Source organism: Ruditapes philippinarum, unplaced genomic scaffold (assembly GCF_026571515.1).
Source record: "Ruditapes philippinarum isolate M1 unplaced genomic scaffold, ASM2657151v2 ctg543_1_1_1_1, whole genome shotgun sequence".
Lineage (NCBI taxonomy): Eukaryota > Metazoa > Mollusca > Bivalvia > Venerida > Veneridae > Ruditapes > Ruditapes philippinarum.
Genome location: NW_026866330.1, coordinates 38,512 through 58,053, shown reverse-complemented (window position 1 = coordinate 58,053; position 19,542 = coordinate 38,512). Strand labels below are relative to the sequence as shown.

Below are 19,542 nucleotides of genomic sequence, written 5' to 3'. Positions count from 1 at the left end.
AGTTGACGGAAGTTAACGGAAGGTTCCGGACCAACCGGAACTAGTGTGTTAGGCTGACAGTTAGGCGCCATATTTGTGTATAATACATAACCAGAAGAATTAGGCAATTCCTAGCTTGGCTACGATCCAGACGTGGAAGGTAAGTCGATTGTTTGTATTGTCAATCCCTTTATAATCAATCGCGACAGTTCTATATTGGTGGCAGCGGTAATTTTTACGAATTCCGTTCCGAAAGATAGACGCTACCAAAGGTCCATATTTTTACCGATTGTGTACGAATTTGCCCTCAAATTCTGCACTCATAGAACGGAGTCTACCTGAATTCTTGGTTTTGTTCATAGTGGGCCAATCTGCTTGAACGATTTAAACCAGAATTTCTACGTAAATAATCGTAGTTAAGCGGGAATTTGCCATCAAATTCCGCTTAGGTTAGACGTTGCCTGGAAGGACCAAATTCCTTGGTATTTGTTTATTTTTCGGATTTCCTTTTCGTTCTGCTGCCACTGGTACAGTAACTGTTATATTTTGATAAACTCCATTTAGCCCTTTTGCCATATAAAGGGGGAGAAGATAGATACTGAGATTTATTTAGTTAAAACACATTTTAACTTGAATATTTCTCGGTATCTTTCGTTGTTATGGAGAACATCAATATAAAGGGAAAGTTCGAGATATTTTCTCAGGAAGCAGAGGTTGTGCAACCACCCTTGGTTGCCATTAACTTTGCGTCTGAGGAAAGGCTACAGGCAATACCTAATGTGGGTGCAAGCCTAGCCAAGGCGCTCATTGCAGTGAGGGAGAGCTCTGGTATTATAACCAGGAGATTTTAGAGGCCGTCTGTCGTCGCAAGTTCTCCCCTGAGATACTTGCTATGATAGACTTTAGACAGAATATGTCTCTGCCAGCTGAGAATACTGACAAGCTAGGCCAATCTAGCTTGGAGGTAGACACAGATGAGGACGAGGAGGAAGATATTCAGCCAAGTGCACATGATTGGTTGGAAATGGTGAAGGTGGTGAAAGCGCAACCAATGTTCTGGCCGCTCACAAGCAGCAACAACGGTCATCTGTTTGCACCCTTGCAACAGATGACAAGGTTTTTCCACATAAAAATCTGAAGTTGATGACTCCTGCGGATTTTACTGCCAAAAAAGTCAAAATCCACACACCCCCTACCTTACCACTTCCAGACTATACCACCCCTAAACGTACCATACGTTTTGACCAGGTAGTGGATAGTGATTGCAGTGATGACTCTGTGTTCGCCAGGGCACCAATTGCCCATAGGCGTACTAGGGTTCGTAACCGGATATCTGCCTTTCCCGAACACTTATCAATATGATGGTAAGAGTAATTGGGAACCGTTCTTTTTAAAGTTCACTCGCTATGTCCAACAAGGCGAGTGGACTGATGAAGAACAAGTTAGCTGCCTTGTCTGCTGTTTAGATGGTAAAGCGCTCGAGTATTATGCGCTTGTCTGTGAACAAGAAGGTCAGCTTACCTACAAGAGGCTGGTTAGCAAGTTGGCTGCCCGATTTGGCCAACATGAGTTGCCAGCTGCTGCACAGGTAAGTTTTCAGAATGCAGCACAAGAGACAACCGAGTCCCTAGATGAGTGGGCTGACCGAGTGCTCACTCTAGGTTATAGAGCTTTTAAGAAGCTGCCAGAGGAGTTTGTCACTGTCCAAACAGTGAACAGATTCTGTCAGGGTATGGTTGACAAAGAGGCCGGTCTCCATGTTTGCATGCAGCAACCCAAGTCTGTTCATGCAGCCATACAAATGGTACGCCAGTACCAGCAGGTGTACGCAGCCATGTATGGTGACCGGAAAAAACCGGAAAAGGTTTTTGCTGTTGCCTCCCAGCCATCACGGGAGCAGCAGGCAAAGGATATGTCAACTGATGATTTAAAGCGAAGCCTTAAATGACCTGGAGCAAAGACTGACAAAAACCTTTTTGTCAGAATTGTCCCAACCCCGCAGATCAACAGGATGCTACAATTGTGGCGAAATAGGGCATTTCAAAAGAAATTGCCAAAAGCTTAACGACAACCATAAGTCGTTAAACTAGAAAGGGACGGTGAAAAAGTAGGTCGTTTCCCGTCCCTGTCTGCAGACAAGACCTGCAAAATTAAAAAATCCCGGTTGGCTGCCAATTTCAGCCAAGTAAGCGCGGGGGGAGTCGAACCAGACCCTATTGTTGTCTGTCAGGTCAATTCCTCTTCCCAGTTTACCATGGGGGTCCAAGTAGGGGACGTCCAAGTAACAGCAGTGGTAGAAAGTGCTGGCTAGGTGACCATCTTTTCTGATAAGGTCTACAATGCCCTGCAGCAAAAGATCCCCAAGATAAGGGATGTCAAGCAGCAAACGGCTGGCAAGGAATTATCTATGGCAGCTTTTGTAGCCGGTCCGGTTAAGTTAAAGGTTGGTTACCAGTGGTATCAGGTCAACATGTATGTTGCCCTAATTGAGCAACAAATGCTCTAAGGTTTTGAATTGCTTCATAACCCTGGCAAATCTGTGTTGGACATGAGCAAAGCAGAGCTCTACTTTGATGGTATGCGAATCTCCCTAGATGTCCATTCATCAGATAGTCCCTTGGTATCCAAGGTCACGGTGTCTAAGAGACAGGTTATCCCTCCACACTCTGTGGCGAGAGTCCAATGCAAGTTACACTCTCCCCTGCATAGCTATATCGTGGAACCAGTGAACCAGAAGAAATTTCTGGTTCCCCGAGTGTTACATGAAGGCACTAACACCCCTGTGTTGTGTCTTGTTAATCCATCAGATAGCTACCGCCTTGTCAGGAGGGGAACAGAGATAGGGAGGGCATTTGCCATCAGTGAAGTTGTCAGGAATGAGTGTGATGTTGAAACATCTTTGCCCAGCAAAGTGTTTGAAACATCAGGTGCGGTTGGTCCAATACCACCACACCTGCAGGAGGTCTATGACACCTCTTGTGGCAGCCTTGATGAAGGTCAACGGATTCAATTAGCGCAATTGCTGATTGAGTTCCAAGATGTCTTCATCAATGGTGAACTTGACCTTGGTGACTTCACTGATAAGGAACGTGATATAGATACCAAGGAGGCAAAGCTTGTGAAGCAAGGTATGAGGCGAAAGCCAACATGCTTTGCAGGGGAAGAAGAGGCCCAGCCTCAGGAATGCCGAAGGCTGGGGGTGTACAAGATGCCACATCCAAATGGGCATCTGCTCCAGTTTTGATAAGAAAACATGACGGCTCTGTGCGTTATTGCATAGACTATAGGATGTTGAATAAGGTTACAGTCAAAGACGTGTATCCTTTGCCTTTAGTCGATGATTGCATGGACACATTTGCTGGCAGTGTTTGGTTTTCAAAATTGGATGCCAACTCCGCATTCTTCCAGTTGAACATCAGAGAAGGCTTTGGTTTGTGTGGTGCCCCAGCCACATTTGCCAGAGCAATGGACTTAGTCCTGAGAGGTTTGACATGGAAGACAGTCCTGGCATTTCTCGATGATATCATCGTGCTTGGACGCAATTTTGAGGACCATCTCTCAAACTTGCGGGAGGCTCTTTCGAGATTTCGGAGGCATAAGCTAAAGCTTAAGCCGAAGGAATGTATCTTCTTCCAACAAGAAGTAGAGTTTTTAGGCCGTAAAGTCGGCAAAGACAGCATTGCTATGACAGAACATGACATAGCAGTGGTGAAGGATTGGCCTGTTCCAAACAGTGCCAAGCAGGTAGAGAGGTTTATGGGGTTGGTTAACTATCATAGAGTGTTTGTTAAGGACTTCTCTAGGGTAGCAGCCCCATTGTACGCCGTCACAGGCAAAGCCAACTTTGTCTGGGGCGAAGAACAAGCAGAGTCATTCAGGACTTTGAAGTGCTTGTTGACGCAACCTCCGGTGTTAGCGTTGCCAAATCAACATGACGAATTTATCTTGGATACGGTCGCTTCCAATGATTCGATTGGAGCAGAGCTCTTGCAGGTGCAAGAGGGCCAAGAGAAGGTTGTTGCATTTGGTAGCTGTGCTCTTACCAAGGAGCAACAGGGTTATTGTATGACCAGGAAAGAGCTGCTAGCAGTAGTTCGGTTCACCAAACAGTTCCGACACTACTTGCTAGGAAGACCATTTGTGGTCAGGACTGACCATTCAAGTCTGAGGTGGTTGATGAATTTCAGGGAGCCACAAGGGCAACTGGGGAGATGGCTGGAAGAGCTGTCCCAGTTTAACATGGTGTTGAGACATCGTGTGAGTCGCGAGCATTCCAATGCTGACGCAATGTCAAAAATACCACTGCAAAGTGGGACATGCCGAGGTGGAATTGCTGGTGCGCGGCTTGATCAGTTGCCTTGTGTTGGATGTGAAGATTGTAAAAAGGCCCATACCAATTGGGTCAAGTTCTTCACAGATGTAGATGAGGTGGTACCGTTGGTAACCAAACCAGTGGAGTCTTCGGATTCCGGTTTAGGTGACCAGCAGGGTACCAGGGTTTCTGTCATCTACGGGATTGATTTTCCTGAAAGCCAATCAGATGCAGATGGCCAGCCGGTCCTTGCCAATGAGGTCGGTGAGCATGGTCAACAGTCCCTCTCTGAAGGCCAAATCTTCAGTGGAGGGGAAGAGAAGGTAAGTATAGGTTGCGTTAGAGACCGAACGTCTGATATCAGGGCCATTCCTGAAAATGTAGATGTTCCGTTACTGGCACAGATTTTAGAGGATATTCCCTGTGGCCAGCAAGGATCTCGGTGCCCAGTGCCGGGATGTTTTGAGGATCTTACCCAGAGACATGCTATGGAGGCCCACCTCCCTGGCATATTCCAAATGTGTTTGACAGGTGAAAGCATTACAAACAGAAGGATTGGTGCTTTGAAGCTGGTGATCAGGTGGTTATTGGGGTCTAATAGCACTTTGTTTGACCTGGTAACTTACCTGGAGTGTGCTGGTGTTCCGGTTTCTCAGGAAACTTGCACCAGTAATCACAGGAAAGCAGCGAAGGAGTTCTGTGAGGTTCTTAGGGTACCCTTGCCCAAAGATCTCACCCCAAAGGTAAAAGGTAATGCTGTGACAGTTTTGTTGCAGTGGCGCTGTCTACTGTCATTGATATCCATGCTGGAAAGACACCAGGAAGACAATCTGAAAGCCATGTTCAGCTTGTCAGCTGAGGAGTCCCAACTCCTTAGCTTTCCTAAAGTGTCTGACAGCCATTGAGTGTCTGGGTTTGAGGCTTGGCTGAAATCGGTACGGTTTAGTCAAGAAGGCCATGTTGTCCAGCCCTCTGGCATCATGGTCAAGTACCAGTACCGGTATGAACCGGGAAGCTCTAGTCTGCCCTAGGACTAGAGAGGCGTCAGTGCTTTGTTAACTTCCTGGAGCCACAGACCCCTCCTAAAGAATAGGACGGGGAGGAGTGTAGTACCGTATGGTACTGGTTACGGGAGTTGACGGAAGTTAACGGAAGGTTCCGGACCAACCGGAACTAGTGTGTTAGGCTGACAGTTAGGCGCCATATTTGTGTATAATACATAACCAGAAGAATTAGGCAATTCCTAGCTTGGCTACGATCCAGACGTGGAAGGTAAGTCGATTGTTTGTATTGTCAATCCCTTTATAATCAATCGCGACAGTTCTATATTCCTATAGTACGCCCGACTAATTAAATACCGGACGCAGAAAAGAAAGACAAAACTTAACATGTTGATCATTAAAAATGCAATTACGATATTTGATGCCCTAGCCTTTACAATTTCAGAGGAGCTGATTTTTTTTATAGATTTCACCAGGGTCTTTCAAATAGAATTCTATTTGAAAGACCCTGATTTCACTATATTTCACATATGCTTTTACATGAATTTAAAGCAGGGCCAATTTTGACTTAGCAGTGGTCCCAGACTATGCAAATTGTTTTACTCCAAATATCCAGAAATATCTATTCAGAAATGTTTTGAAGATTTCACTACCAGTATATACATCTAAATTTAACGCATGACTCCCCCATGGCAGGGCCGATGCTGACCTATGGGCCTGCAAGTCCTGCATGGAATTATCTTTTTAACAATTTTGAAAGAGGATTTGTTGTACTGCCTGGATTGATTACCCCAGTATCATTTGTATAAAATTTTGATATTACTGAACCACTGTTTCAGGATATGTTGTTTCAAGACTTAGTGTGGACAGATGCACATCAGACGGCAAGTGATGACAATAACTCACCTTGATCACAAGTCCAAAATACTAGCTGTATCAGCTTGTCTAAGTTAGGCAAGCCTAGAAGCAAAAATATCTCAAAGCAACATCATATATAGGACTACTTGAACATGTCAGGGGATTTTATCTGTCCAAGTAAATCAAATAATATTGGGCTTGGTTTGTTCAATGACTTATGGAGATCAGGAATTTTATTTTTGTGGATCTGAAGTTATTTAAAAGGCTTACATTATTCAATAAATTATTTGCAGACGTTTCCAAGAAAATTGATAATCTGTACCTGAATCACACAGAAACCTTGATTTTTTGTTTTGCTATTTGATGGTCGACTATGAAAAACAACCTGGTTGGAATTTCCACAGAAGTCATAATTTTATGCACACAATGGGATACCAAAATTACAGACATTATGCTCATTTTTCATTGTCAAGTCTAAATATTTCAAAAGATTGACTGAAATAATGGTGATTGACCAATAGTTGATGTTGGAAAATCTTCATGATAAACTATAAATCTGCTAAAAATATAAAGACTGCCCCATTCTTCTATAAATTGACTGTTACTGGTTAATTCCTATTGATATAAAATTTTACATAAATTCCCTTGAGAGTAGTGAGTTATTTATTGTTCATGCAAAGTAAATTATAAAATCTGAAGGAATTATGGTAAAATGTAAACTTATTTTGTCTTTCAAATGTTATAGGAATTGCATGGGTATGGGTTGTGTTCCAGGAGCACTGGAAATAGACTCAGGGGAGTAAAAATAACACAAAGACATTTATATGTTATAAAACATTTATACAATAATGTTAAGAGAAGATAGAAGGCTTGGCAATACTGCACAATTATTACACTTACATCAAGAACAACATTGCAGCCAATGGAAATAAACCTTCATTAAAGATCTTACAGATTCTTATAACAAGTTGTATCATCAATAGTAGAATATAGTTTGTGATTTAAACATTTTAATATACTTTTACTATCATAACATCCCAATATGACCATTAAATTGATCTATAAGCTTAAATACAGTGTATATTCTATGCCAGTTTTAGCTCAAGAGTCTATGACACATTTAGTTTTCAAAATTCATTGGAATATTATTTAGTTTAAAAAAAAGAAATTGTACAAATATCAAATTAACAAGTTGAAAGTACGTTCACAACACTGTTAAATATATACAATCAACGCAGGGAAAAAACACCCAAAGTAAAGCAGACAACTAATACCCCAAGAAGTTCGTTTTATTATTCATTAGTTAACTTTTAAACTGTTAATGTCCCACATACCACGACTAAAGCATGAAAAGTAGATGTTTCAACTATTAAAGCAAGAGAAAACAATGACTTGTTAAAGGGAACTAACTCTTGAGCATGTACAATCAAAACAGCCCTATTCTCTGTTCACTATTAACTAAGATTCAATCTGTAAAGGTACAATGCCTTTTATTATTGTTCTCATACTTAAATATTATGTACCCTAATGAATCAGTAAATATCATCATATAATTCCACAGCCAATCTAATCTCCTTTATGACATTTTTCATAATTCATGTTTTAAGTGAAATTTTGTCATGCATGAATGTTGTTTCTATTTTAGCATCATTATTTGAGAAACTACCTATACCAGTGTATAGCGTTTCACATACATATCATTAGGGCCTATAAAATCCCCTAAATGCAGTTAAATGTTACAGTTTATTAAAGTGGAAATGATCAGTATCAAAAGATCATTATTATAATACAGTTATAATTGGTCTAACTGGGGTGATTCAACTTTTTCTGTACACATCAATTATGTCTTTCCTAACAATAATTTTGTTGATAAAGTTTATTAAAACAGATACAAATCACGTCAATAATATAATATACTGATTTAACATGGAGGAGGAATATAATGTGCTCTGCACACAAATAGTATACTTGAATACATGTATATATGTATAAATTAAACAAAAGAAAACTAGCACTTCTTGTTGCTTTCAGCATCCAATGAACAGTATTAAATAAACAATACACATTCATTTTAACTTTTTCAAAAACATACACCAAAATATGACCTGTCATGAGTAGAGAAACCAAGTGGATATATGTAAATTTATAGTTACGTAACATCAATTTTAGAGAGAAAAAATACCTACAAAATGTTTACCATTGTATAAGGAAATGTTTGGTTTTTCCTTAGGAAAAAAAACCCTGTTGCAGTTATTGTCTAACACTACAACTAAAATATTTATACAGCATATCATGTTAAAGATACTTGTTTTAACAAAAATAAAGATGTGACAAAATATGGGTGAATAATTCTGTAGTAATATAAAAATGTCTCTTAAATCCGGACAACTCAATTTCAAACTTTTTGCTTTCCTTTTCTATTCTCAAACAAATTGAACACTTGAATACTTTTTTATGCTATAAAATGTTGGCAAATTATCCTATTTTTTTAAAGAGAACAATTTTCTGAGTATCCAATGTCCATGCCAACATAGTATTACACGTATATATATGTTGACTAAAAAATTAAAATGTTAGTTTTCTAAATGTTTCTTAAGCAAGTATTTTCTAAACTACATGTACAATCAATGATAGGTAAACATAGAAAAATTTAGAGAATGTGGATATATGTATAGAGATAGGAAAATAAAGGAAGGAACAGATCACTGGTGTAGTTAATTAAGGAATGGTTAAAGTCCAGAATGCTTTAAACACAATAAAACATGTTCATATTAGAATTAAAACATCACTTGTGTGTTTATTTCTTCCGTTCATTTTACAGGATTAAAAAGTATTAGTACTGAACTTCTACTATATTCTATTTCTTTTCACCAAAAATATTAAGTAAATAAATGAATATTATTACAGCAAATTAAACATAAATGTTCCCAGAAAAGAATATTCCAGCATTAAATGAATGGTTTATTTGATCACAAACATGTACAACAAGATTTATTTACCAAAAAAAACAATGTCTGGAAAATAATCCCCTGGAAAATACAAAGATTATTGAAGAATAGAAAGTCATATACAGTCATGTATGCTTAAAATTTAAAATCAATGAGTTATCAATATAATGTAAACAAAATAGATATAAACTTGATAAACTTGAGATAGAATTCTATCAGAATACATCACTGTCATTTGATTCCATTAATTTTATATTCTTATGAGTATTTCAAATGTCAAAATAAAATTTAATTAAACCGTAGCTTTTATAAAACATCATATCACTTCCCGAAACTAGTATTTAGTTGGAAATCAAGAGACACGACGATTCATTTCTCTCAAAGTATTTCTCATAGTTATTCATATTAAACAGACATAAAATTTATATTAAAAATACACTTTCAATGACAAAAAAGTCAATTTCCAATATTTAATGACAGATATTTTGTATATGACTGTGTTATAAGCCACACTAACACTACAAAAGTAATATGACAACTTTCTAGCTTTACTGGTAGAGGAAAACCTCGGTTGCCAGGTCTGTGAAATAATTCAGGCACGAGCAGGCATCCTTGTTGAACCATCCACATCTGTAAGCTAGGTAGGTAAAATAAATCTATAGCCCCTGATGGGGACCTACAGAACTGAGTGGCAAGTGACTCAAAGTTCCACCGTGAAGTTCCCCATATCACCTTAATAATCCGGGGAAAAGAAAATTAGATATGTTAATCACACTATACAAAAGCAGCAATATAAAGCAACTAGATATGGTCTACACAATATCACTACAGCAAAGTTTCGTAATAATAGAAAATACACATATGAAAAAAAAGCAAATGTAACACCGTATCTTGTATGTATATACATAAAAAAACAATTAATAAACTTTTTTAAGCAAGTTATAATAGAGAAAAACATTAAATAAACAATGATTGAACACTATGTTAATAGATTCTCAACAATCACATTAAAGATTCATTCTCAAACTGAACTTATCTTTCTTGCCATTGAACCTGCCCTATATATTTTGCTTCTTTTTAAAACATTTTCACTAAATTTCTGATACCATGCTGAGTCTTAGTTCATTAAATAGAATACGTTGATATATCTTAGGTAAATTAGTAGTCAAAAACCTCAAGTATCATGTTGTACCTTATATACATAGTTTCATTGATATCTTACAAACTGATCGGTCCCTACAAAAAACTGAACAAGAGACATGAAGCTTTGTACTAAGTACAAAGTCATGAATACCCACGTCAGTAATTTGTAGACAGCTTAAAAATAAATTCAGCATTGAAAATGTAACTTCAATGAGGGGTAAACAGTACTATAAAACTGATATAAATGCAACCAACTTCACCACTAACTTCAGAATCTACCAGATATTCAGGTGTCGAGAAAAATGCTTATACTATGTTAACAATATAGAAGTGGGCGGGGCAATGAATGAGGTGGGGTAATGACATGTGAAAGATGAACAAGGTATATAGAATCAACAAGCAATCACATCATAATGTCACCATATAGCTACAAATTTTGTAAAGCTTCTGTAAAAATAGCTCTTTCTACAAATGACAAGCAATAAACATACACTATGGATTGACGCTCACGAAAAACAGTTCGTTTGCACAGAGGGACCAGACCAGCCTGGCTCTGAGTCGATCAGGATCCATCTGTCGCTTCCCAACCTTTGTAGCTAAAGCGACAGCTGATCCTGATCAGACTGCGCATTGCAGCTGTCTGGACCATCTGGTGATGTGGTTTTTCGAACGCCTCATTTTAAGCACACTTGACTTGTATATCATAAAGAACAAAAGTCCATGGTATGCTTATCCAACATGCATGATGGATTTTCTCCTTCATTTCCATGATTAAACAAATGTATGATTATATGTATATGAAATTTTAGGCCTTGGTTAAATCATGAATCATCATGAAGCTTTTAGACTTAATGCTGAGGGGGAAAAATTAACACACTAACATAATGATTAAATGGAGATCTTACCAATTTACTAAAATTTCCCTATTTTTACTTCAATTTCATTAATATATTTTGGAACAGTGAAACATAAATTGATACATGAATAATCTAAATGAAAACATGCAATTAAGTAACAATTAAATGAAACATGGTGATAACAGATAATCGATGTAGTCAGCACTTTTTCTCATGATTCCAGCACTTACTTCAGTTAATGCTTTTCAAAGTAACTATGAAACAAATCATCATGCCCTATTGTTACAAACACAAAGTTTAGTCAATAAAAACAATGTTGTTTTTCTTTTTGCAGAATGATATTCCAGTACAAGAACATCATTAACACTGACTGATGTTCCCAAATGTTGCTATGACAAAGTTTAAAACATGGCCCTACTATGAGGGGTAGAAGAAAAATCTATTTCTAGCTTCATTGACCTTCACCTTGAACTGGTCCCCTATTTCAAGGGTAGAAATTCAAGGAAGGTACAAACACAGCAAATATGTAAGAAATTAGTCAATTCATGACAGTGTTATGAGAAACGGTATATAATTGTGACTTGTGACAAAAAGGAAGAACGAGCTGGCAACTAAATGCTACACCAAGAAATGTTGGAGAGCATAAAAAATGAGGTCAATATTAGGAGGTGAAGGTCATTACTTAAGAGATCAATAAATTAAGGCAACAAAGCTAGCAAAAACCTTATTTAGTGAAAGACCAAGTTAATCACTGGAGTAAGAAAGGGTTAATATGCCAACTACCAGAAGTTGTAAATAATAACAATTTAAAAGGAGTTATCCTGGTAAGTATTAAATTCTGGAGAATTGAAGTATTCACAAATGTGAAAAACTTTTGAACATTGAGAGCAAAAGGTGAAATGACATTTGCTAAATAAGAACTGTACAAAAAGTTTATGCTAAAAAGAAAAAAAATATTCCAATCATTTTATTTTTATCAAAGACATTTATTTGATACTGATTTATATAATTTGTTCATTTTATTTGTTGAATTCAATGTTAGTACCAAAAAATTAATATTAATTACATAGTTTTATAAACATCAGCAAATAGAAAGAAAACAAAGAAATGAAACTTGGTCTTTCATCAAACAAGTCCTTGGCACCCAATATGAAAAGTGATCTATAAAGCACACAGTAATAAATCACTGAGCTGCTGATTGTAAGGTCAAAGGTCAACACTAAAATTTGGCAACCAATTTTTAATACCAAAGTTTCTGCTTAGTTAGAAGAAGGAAATCAATAAAAATAAAAACAGCATTGAGACCCGTCATCAATACACTGTAGATATCTTTAAATTAGAGAAAAAAAATGGTACAAAACATTAAAAAAATCATTTAAAAATCTACAAAAAAAGTTAAATGCTTAACTATAACAAATCTTGGCATGCTCAAGTTTGGTAACTGAACACTTAACCTGCTGAATTTGTGTAATGGACTCGCCCAGGTTTAAATCTTAAGCTACCAACAGTATAGAGCCTGGCCAGACTGCATGGATGTGCCAGATAGCCTGGCTCTATACTAGTGACAAAGGTGAATCATTTTTAATTCCAACAAGTTAAAGGTTAAGATGAGAGTATTTATAATATTAAAATAAGTAAACATTTACAAGACATCTCTAACAATAACATTATCATGCTAATTATAGCACACTGATAATAACTTCACATGTCATTCTGTTATCACCTTTGTGTGACATTCTTATAGTTAGTTATACAGGGTTACAAAAAAATAACCATCAAGTTCTCTCTATACCTTTGTTTACCTCACTATTCATCGGGTAAAAACATGTTTTTCTAATTTATTATCAAATAAAAAATATTTTCAAAATGACAGTTACATCAAGGTTTGTTCAGCATCCTAAATATACAATGTATGATATTTACTGTATAATATTAGTAACATGTATAATAATAATAATATTGATAATAATTATGTGGTAACTGTAATGTACTTTAACAAATGTGGTGAATACAATATACTTTACCAAATATGGTAGCTGTAATGTATTCTACCATATGTGGTAACTGTAATTTATTACATCCAATGTGGTAACTATAATGTACTATACCTAATATGGTAACTGTAATCTATTTTACCATTTGTGGTAAGTGTAATGTACTATACCCAATGTGGTAACTGTAATGTTCAATACCGAATGTGGTAACTTAGGAAAGTAAATGTGGTGTCACCACCTATGAATTCAATTGTCATGTAAACAATGTGCTTACTGTTATCTAACATTGTGGTCACTATGACGCAACCTATGACATCACTATCCTGCAATCACTTGTAATATGGTAAAATACCAGAACAGGAATGGCATCATTATTTCAAGTGCTGGCAATTCAAACAATATATTACCTTTTAGCCTGTTTTTCAACAAATGTGATCTCTGTGAAGTAATGAAATTGAAATTAAGACCAGCAAGCTTGCAGCAATGATCACTTAAATTGTAACCAATGTGATCACTATGACATAACCAATGTGATCAGTGAATTGTGATCAATCCTATCCAAACAATGAGATGATAAGAACGTACATATTTCTTACCACTGTGACATAGCCAAAGTGATCATTTAAATGTAAGTATTGTGATCACTATGATATAGTCAAAGTGATCATTTAAATGTAAGTATTGTGATCACTATGATATAGTCAATGTGATCATTTAAATGTAAGTATTGTGATCATTGAAATATTAGTATAGTGATCATATCTACATAACCACGTGTTTATCAGTATCATGATCACTAATATATCTTATATGACCACAGAAAATTAAGTGTTGTGATCACTGTAATGTATCTAATATGTTTACAGGAAATGTCAGAATTATCGTGTTTACTTACTTGTCAATCATTTATCATTTAATTGATTGTGCTCTAGTTAAGTTGGTTATTTTGTGTAAATATTAAAAATAGTGCTATCAACATACTTAATAACAGTCAATTAAACATGTAAAATGAGTCAATCAGTAAGTTAGTATAAAGTGCATGTATACAAAATATTAGGTATAACAAAATAATGTCAAATATCATGTATATAGTCCATGTACCTCATGGATACCTATATAAAGTCAACAAAAATAATATAAACTAACAAAGATATCATGCTTTATAAACAATGAAAGCATCAATGAACAAAAATAAACAACAGTGTATGAGCAGATTGCCTTCTAATGCAAGTAAACTAAAGTGAATCTTATATGTGCAATGCTCCAAGCCTCTATTCCATTAAGCTAGATGTAATCTATGACATATCATATCTACTTGCCCATAAGACGGTACATCATCAAAGTCCGTCATGATATAGATGGTAGTTGTTTGTTATGAAGTGAATTTGAAAAATATATCTCACTATGAAGTGAGATTTTTAACAATATTTTTTAAAGAGTGTCCGAAGTGACAGTGAAATTATCAAAAGAATTTTTATTTCAAGAAATATGGTTACAGAGACAATCAAGAAAATCTTGATCCAGCGTACATTTTACTTTGCTATATATTTCTATGTATGGACAGGGAACGAAAATTACTTCACTCAGTTTCAAGCAGTGAAATATAACTTCTTATCTTTCTGATATACTTTTCTATCTTGCCAAAAAGCGTAAGATAAACACAAATATTTGCATTTTTTTCATTTCTCCTATTTTTTAGATTCATTTATAAGGCGAGGTGTACCATATCAATGCTCTAAATTGAAGGAGGAAAAATATGTCTTATTTGCAAGTAAATACGCTAAATCTCTGTGATATATAGACAAGACAAAGGGTATATATTAATTTCATTTATCTTTAAACAAGAAATCTGATAAGTATTATTAACATTTTTCTTTCTGAGATTTTGCCTCTGATATGAAATCTTTTCTAAAATCAAATGTTATAATATTTTTTCCTGTGCAAAAATTATCAAATACATGGGCTCAAATCATTTAGAGGATTTCTGTCTATGCAAAAAAAAAAAAGTTTTTATTTAGAAAGTAAACTAAAAATTAACAATTTCATTGGCAAGGACTGATAAGACCAGTAGACAGTTTGTCAATAATAAACACTGGAAATAAATTCTTGATGTGTAAGTAACGCAAATCATAAATAATGCAAAATTTGAATTTTCTACCCTTAGAGTAGTGATTTTATCTCAATATTATAAGCCCATGTTTCAATATCGAATATGATCATTTGACATACTTATCAATTATGTTATCCTATTTCAATTTTTTTTTGTCCTAAAGTTCTTCAAAACAGGAAAAATTATTGCACTTCATTAGTACACAAACACATATAAAAATAATTACATTTTTCTTCTTTTTGGAGGATAGTATGCTACAGTGCTCTTTATTTTGTAATAGTGCAGTGAAATGGAATGTAGAGTATTTCACACAGCACAGTGCCGATGTAATGATACTTCACTATCTAATAGAGTATGGCTGAACAATCTATCATACACATCTATATCAATGTGACACTCTTAGATGTCGCCTTTTAAACTATTAGATACTGTAGCACAAGGATTTTCATTAACATCGTTATATAAATATAGCATTTTACCTCATCTTAACATGCACACATAAATGACATAATAATACAAAGTATAAAATGTCGAGGGCAAAAACAAAATTGTCTAACTTTCTAACAAACATAGGATCTGTTGATCTCTTGCTAATCAGATTTAACTGTTGAAATGTCTTTATCTTGAATGAAATGATGCCAACAACATATCTCTGGTTCCCCAAAATCAGTTGAAGGCAAGTATAGAGAAGTGTTTTCAGCACTATAAAATATGCGTTATTTTTTCACTGGCTGTGGTTGGCTAAGAGATAGAGATATGTATAGAATGGGAGATGTTGACGTACACTGCGTTACACATGCTGTGATGGTATACAATGAAGACACCGTCTACGATATGCAAGCTGTAAATAAACAAAAAAACAGTCAGAGATAAAATGATCATATCAGTGGCATTATGCCCATCAATGGAGACTGTATCGGTAAAAAATTAAATTATAAGGAGTTAAAGCTGCTTGCCTCCAGGTAAGCCAAATCATTTCAAACTTGAGAAAAAAAGTACCAAGACTTAAAGAAAAGAAAAAAGATTCAAGATTTAGGTAATAATCTACATGTTATGTGTTACACACTGATTTTGCAATATTTATCACTTGACTATCACAGTAAGTGCTATTTTTTTGCATATTTTGACATATATTTCTTTTAATTTACGTGGATTGAAGTTTTGTTTGCAATTTGTAAATTACTTTCTTTTTTCACTATACAATATTTTACTTTTTAATACATTTTCATGAAACTTAGCATGAATCTGGATGTATGCTGTTTTTATTATGTTTTATTTTACATTTTGCTTTTTTAATATATTATATTCAATGTTTTGCTTTTCATATATCAAAATAATTCAACTGTATGATAATGCATAGCTGCTATAATTTACAGTTATACTTTATTAATGAATGGCTGTTGGTCATATTTACATTGATAATAGTACAGGTTCATATTTTATTGTCATGATTGTCTTCATTCATTATTTATTGTTTCTTCATTCATTATTTATTGTTTCTTCATTCATTATTCATTCTTGCTTAGTAATCAAAATTTAAGGCACTCTATTCACTCACATATCTCTTGATTTCTACTTAATATCAATTAAATGTATGGTATTCACTTTAATTTTATATTAAATTTTATTTTTATATTAATCCCACAATTACATAATATTAATTAAATGTATGATATTCACTTTAACTTTATATTTTTTGTAATAATTAACCCACAATTATACAACTAAATACTTCATCTTTTACAGGAGACTATAAAATGCTATAGCATACCTTGTTTATTTCTCTCCGTTAATGCTTCTATTTCTTCATAAATCATTTCCTTCAGACGTTCCTTTGGTAAATCATCAAGTTCCATCTCAAATGTAAATGGCTGTTCAGCCACAGGCTGTAATACAAAATCATTTTTCAAAACCATTATTTCATATACACTACAGAGACATTCTTCAACAACATACACATTACCACTAGTTCATCTTACTTGATTTCTGGGGTTTTTTTTGGTTTTAATTTTAAATTTTTTTTAGTAAGTTATACTGACAACGTGAAAGCTTTTTTGCAAATTAATAGGTGGAGAAAAACCTCAAAAGGTGCCCCATGCTTTTTTACTACACATCAAGCAACTGAGAAGAACCACTAGTTGCCCATCACCTAGCAGAACAGCCTTCAAATATACTGGAGTACAATATCCCCAGCAAAGTTCGCACTTACAGTCATTAATTGTAAATGATCTTAGGATGCCTTGTCATTTTATTTTTTAAAGACACCGTACAAATATTGAAGCACTACAATAAGCAATTTACACTGAAATTAATCTTGTTGGGTGTCCTACAAAACAATAATTACATGTATTAAAGAACAAGGGAAACAACTCCTGCATTCAAACTAAATGCTGACAAGAGAGTCATGACAATCATTCCATAGCTACACTTTTTTTTCTTTGAAAAGTCAAGCTAAACATGCACTGTAATTAAAAATTTAAATTCTTTAATAAGTTTGTATATAATTTCTTGTGTCAAAGATACTGTATAAAATAGACCAACAAACAACATAACAAACATTAATCTCTCATTTCCAGAAGAAAGACTCAGTGCAATATCTATCAGAAAGGGCAGAATAATTTACCTCATCAGCCGGGTCATAGTATTGATTGAGATACGGGTGGGCCAGGGCTTCCTCTACCGTAATTCTCTTATGTGGGTTGAATGTCAACATTTTATCCAGCAAATCTATAGCTGAAATAATGAAATATACATTTAAATATGATATCATTATAACATCATCAGTATTTCTTCATCAACAACTTGGGTTTAAAGCAGCATGCCTCCAGATTCATGCCAATTTTCATGAATATTTTTAAAATTTATTACCAAGTAAAATATTGTCAAGTCAACAAAAAAATTATTTACACTTACAACACAGCACTTAAAATCTACAAAAATTACCAAAATCAGGTCAGACTATGCAAAATAACCCTTACTGTGTTAGTCAAACAAACATGGTGATAAATACTGCAAAATCAGTCAATTATTGCATATAATATGTAAATTAATTAATGAGTTGTAAATACTTTTTTTTAAACAGTTTTGTACATTTTTTTCTCAAGGTTTATTTTCTCAAAATATTTTGGCTCATCTGTATGCATGCAACTTTAATATCATACTTAAAATTCCTTATATAAACCAGTGGTTGCTTTAATTAATACATTATCAGTCTCTATGTCTCTTTTCCATATCATACTAGACATCTTGTGACAGTGAGCCAAATATAGGGTAAACTCCTAGAATAATTCCTAATATCCTGTTTTAATTTTGTCTACATTAATATTCTTTATGATTATCCTTACCAATATAGCCATTGCATTATAGCTATATAGTTTATGAAAACATTTCATAACATATATCATATATCAGTGAATTTTGATATAATCTTCAAACTAATTAAGTTGCGAGCTGTCTTGAAATGAAGAAAGTAGTGTTACTCACACTGAGGCTAATTATGTTTAAATTTATATTAATTATACACAGAATAACAATGTGTTACCATCAGGTTTAACTTGAGGGAACAATCTTGACCATGCTGTCTTTCCTTTATATGGTAGAGACTGGATGTAACCACGTGCCTTCTCATTAATTATACAGTTCAGATCTTCCTGACTAGGTGATCCTATCACACCTAATATATGGTTCAGTTGGTCTAAATCTGTAAAATAACATACAAATACATAAATACAATACAATAGAATTATTACCATAGTTAACAGTGACCTTTTTTGGCCTTAAATGGAGGCCAAATACAGGACTTTTAAGAACAACTGATAAATTTGTGGAAAACCTGGTTAAAATTCCCACGTTCGAGTGTGAACAGTTATAAAATAATATAATAATATGTATTCCATTTAGTTGCTTTTCTTAAAACTTTAAAAAAACAAACTTTTTCTATAAAGCGTTTATCACCTCAAACTTTTCAATTGTTTTGTATCTAATACTACAGAGATGGTGTAAGATAACTTACAATGCTTGCCCGGGAACAGAGGCCTGTTAGAGAGCATCTCAGCTAGAATACAGCCTACAGACCACACATCTATTGACTTTGTATACCCCTTAGAGTTCAGCATGATCTCTGGTGCCCGGTACCAACGTGTCGCTACATACTCTGTCAGGAAACCAGTGTGGTCATGATCAGGGTCTGCAACTCTTGCCAAACCAAAATCACAAATCTAAAACAATAATGATTTTTGTCATTTGTCAATTTTGCACCTGTTAAACACTAAAAATTACTTTCATGACTTTCAAGTACATGTTATTTGATGGAAGATTTCAAACAAAGAGCACTGAGCCCA

At 34.9% G+C, this 19,542-nt stretch overlaps 1 protein-coding gene across 1 annotated transcript in view; it reads right to left on the bottom strand.

Annotated features, from left to right (window-relative positions):
* Positions 1-11,192: 11,192 nt before the first annotated feature.
* LOC132732172 (mitogen-activated protein kinase 1-like) overlaps positions 11,193-19,542 on the bottom strand; it is a 32,008-nt gene continuing 23,658 nt past the window's right edge. The window contains exons 5-9 of the mRNA XM_060718542.1: positions 19,215-19,419; positions 18,744-18,902; positions 17,826-17,935; positions 16,974-17,088; positions 11,193-16,043 (exon numbers count right to left, since the gene is read on the bottom strand). Of these exons, the coding sequence (XP_060574525.1) occupies positions 16,030-16,043; positions 16,974-17,088; positions 17,826-17,935; positions 18,744-18,902; positions 19,215-19,419 (603 nt within the window). The 3' untranslated portion in view covers positions 11,193-16,029. The remainder of the gene's footprint in view (positions 16,044-16,973; positions 17,089-17,825; positions 17,936-18,743; positions 18,903-19,214; positions 19,420-19,542) is intronic.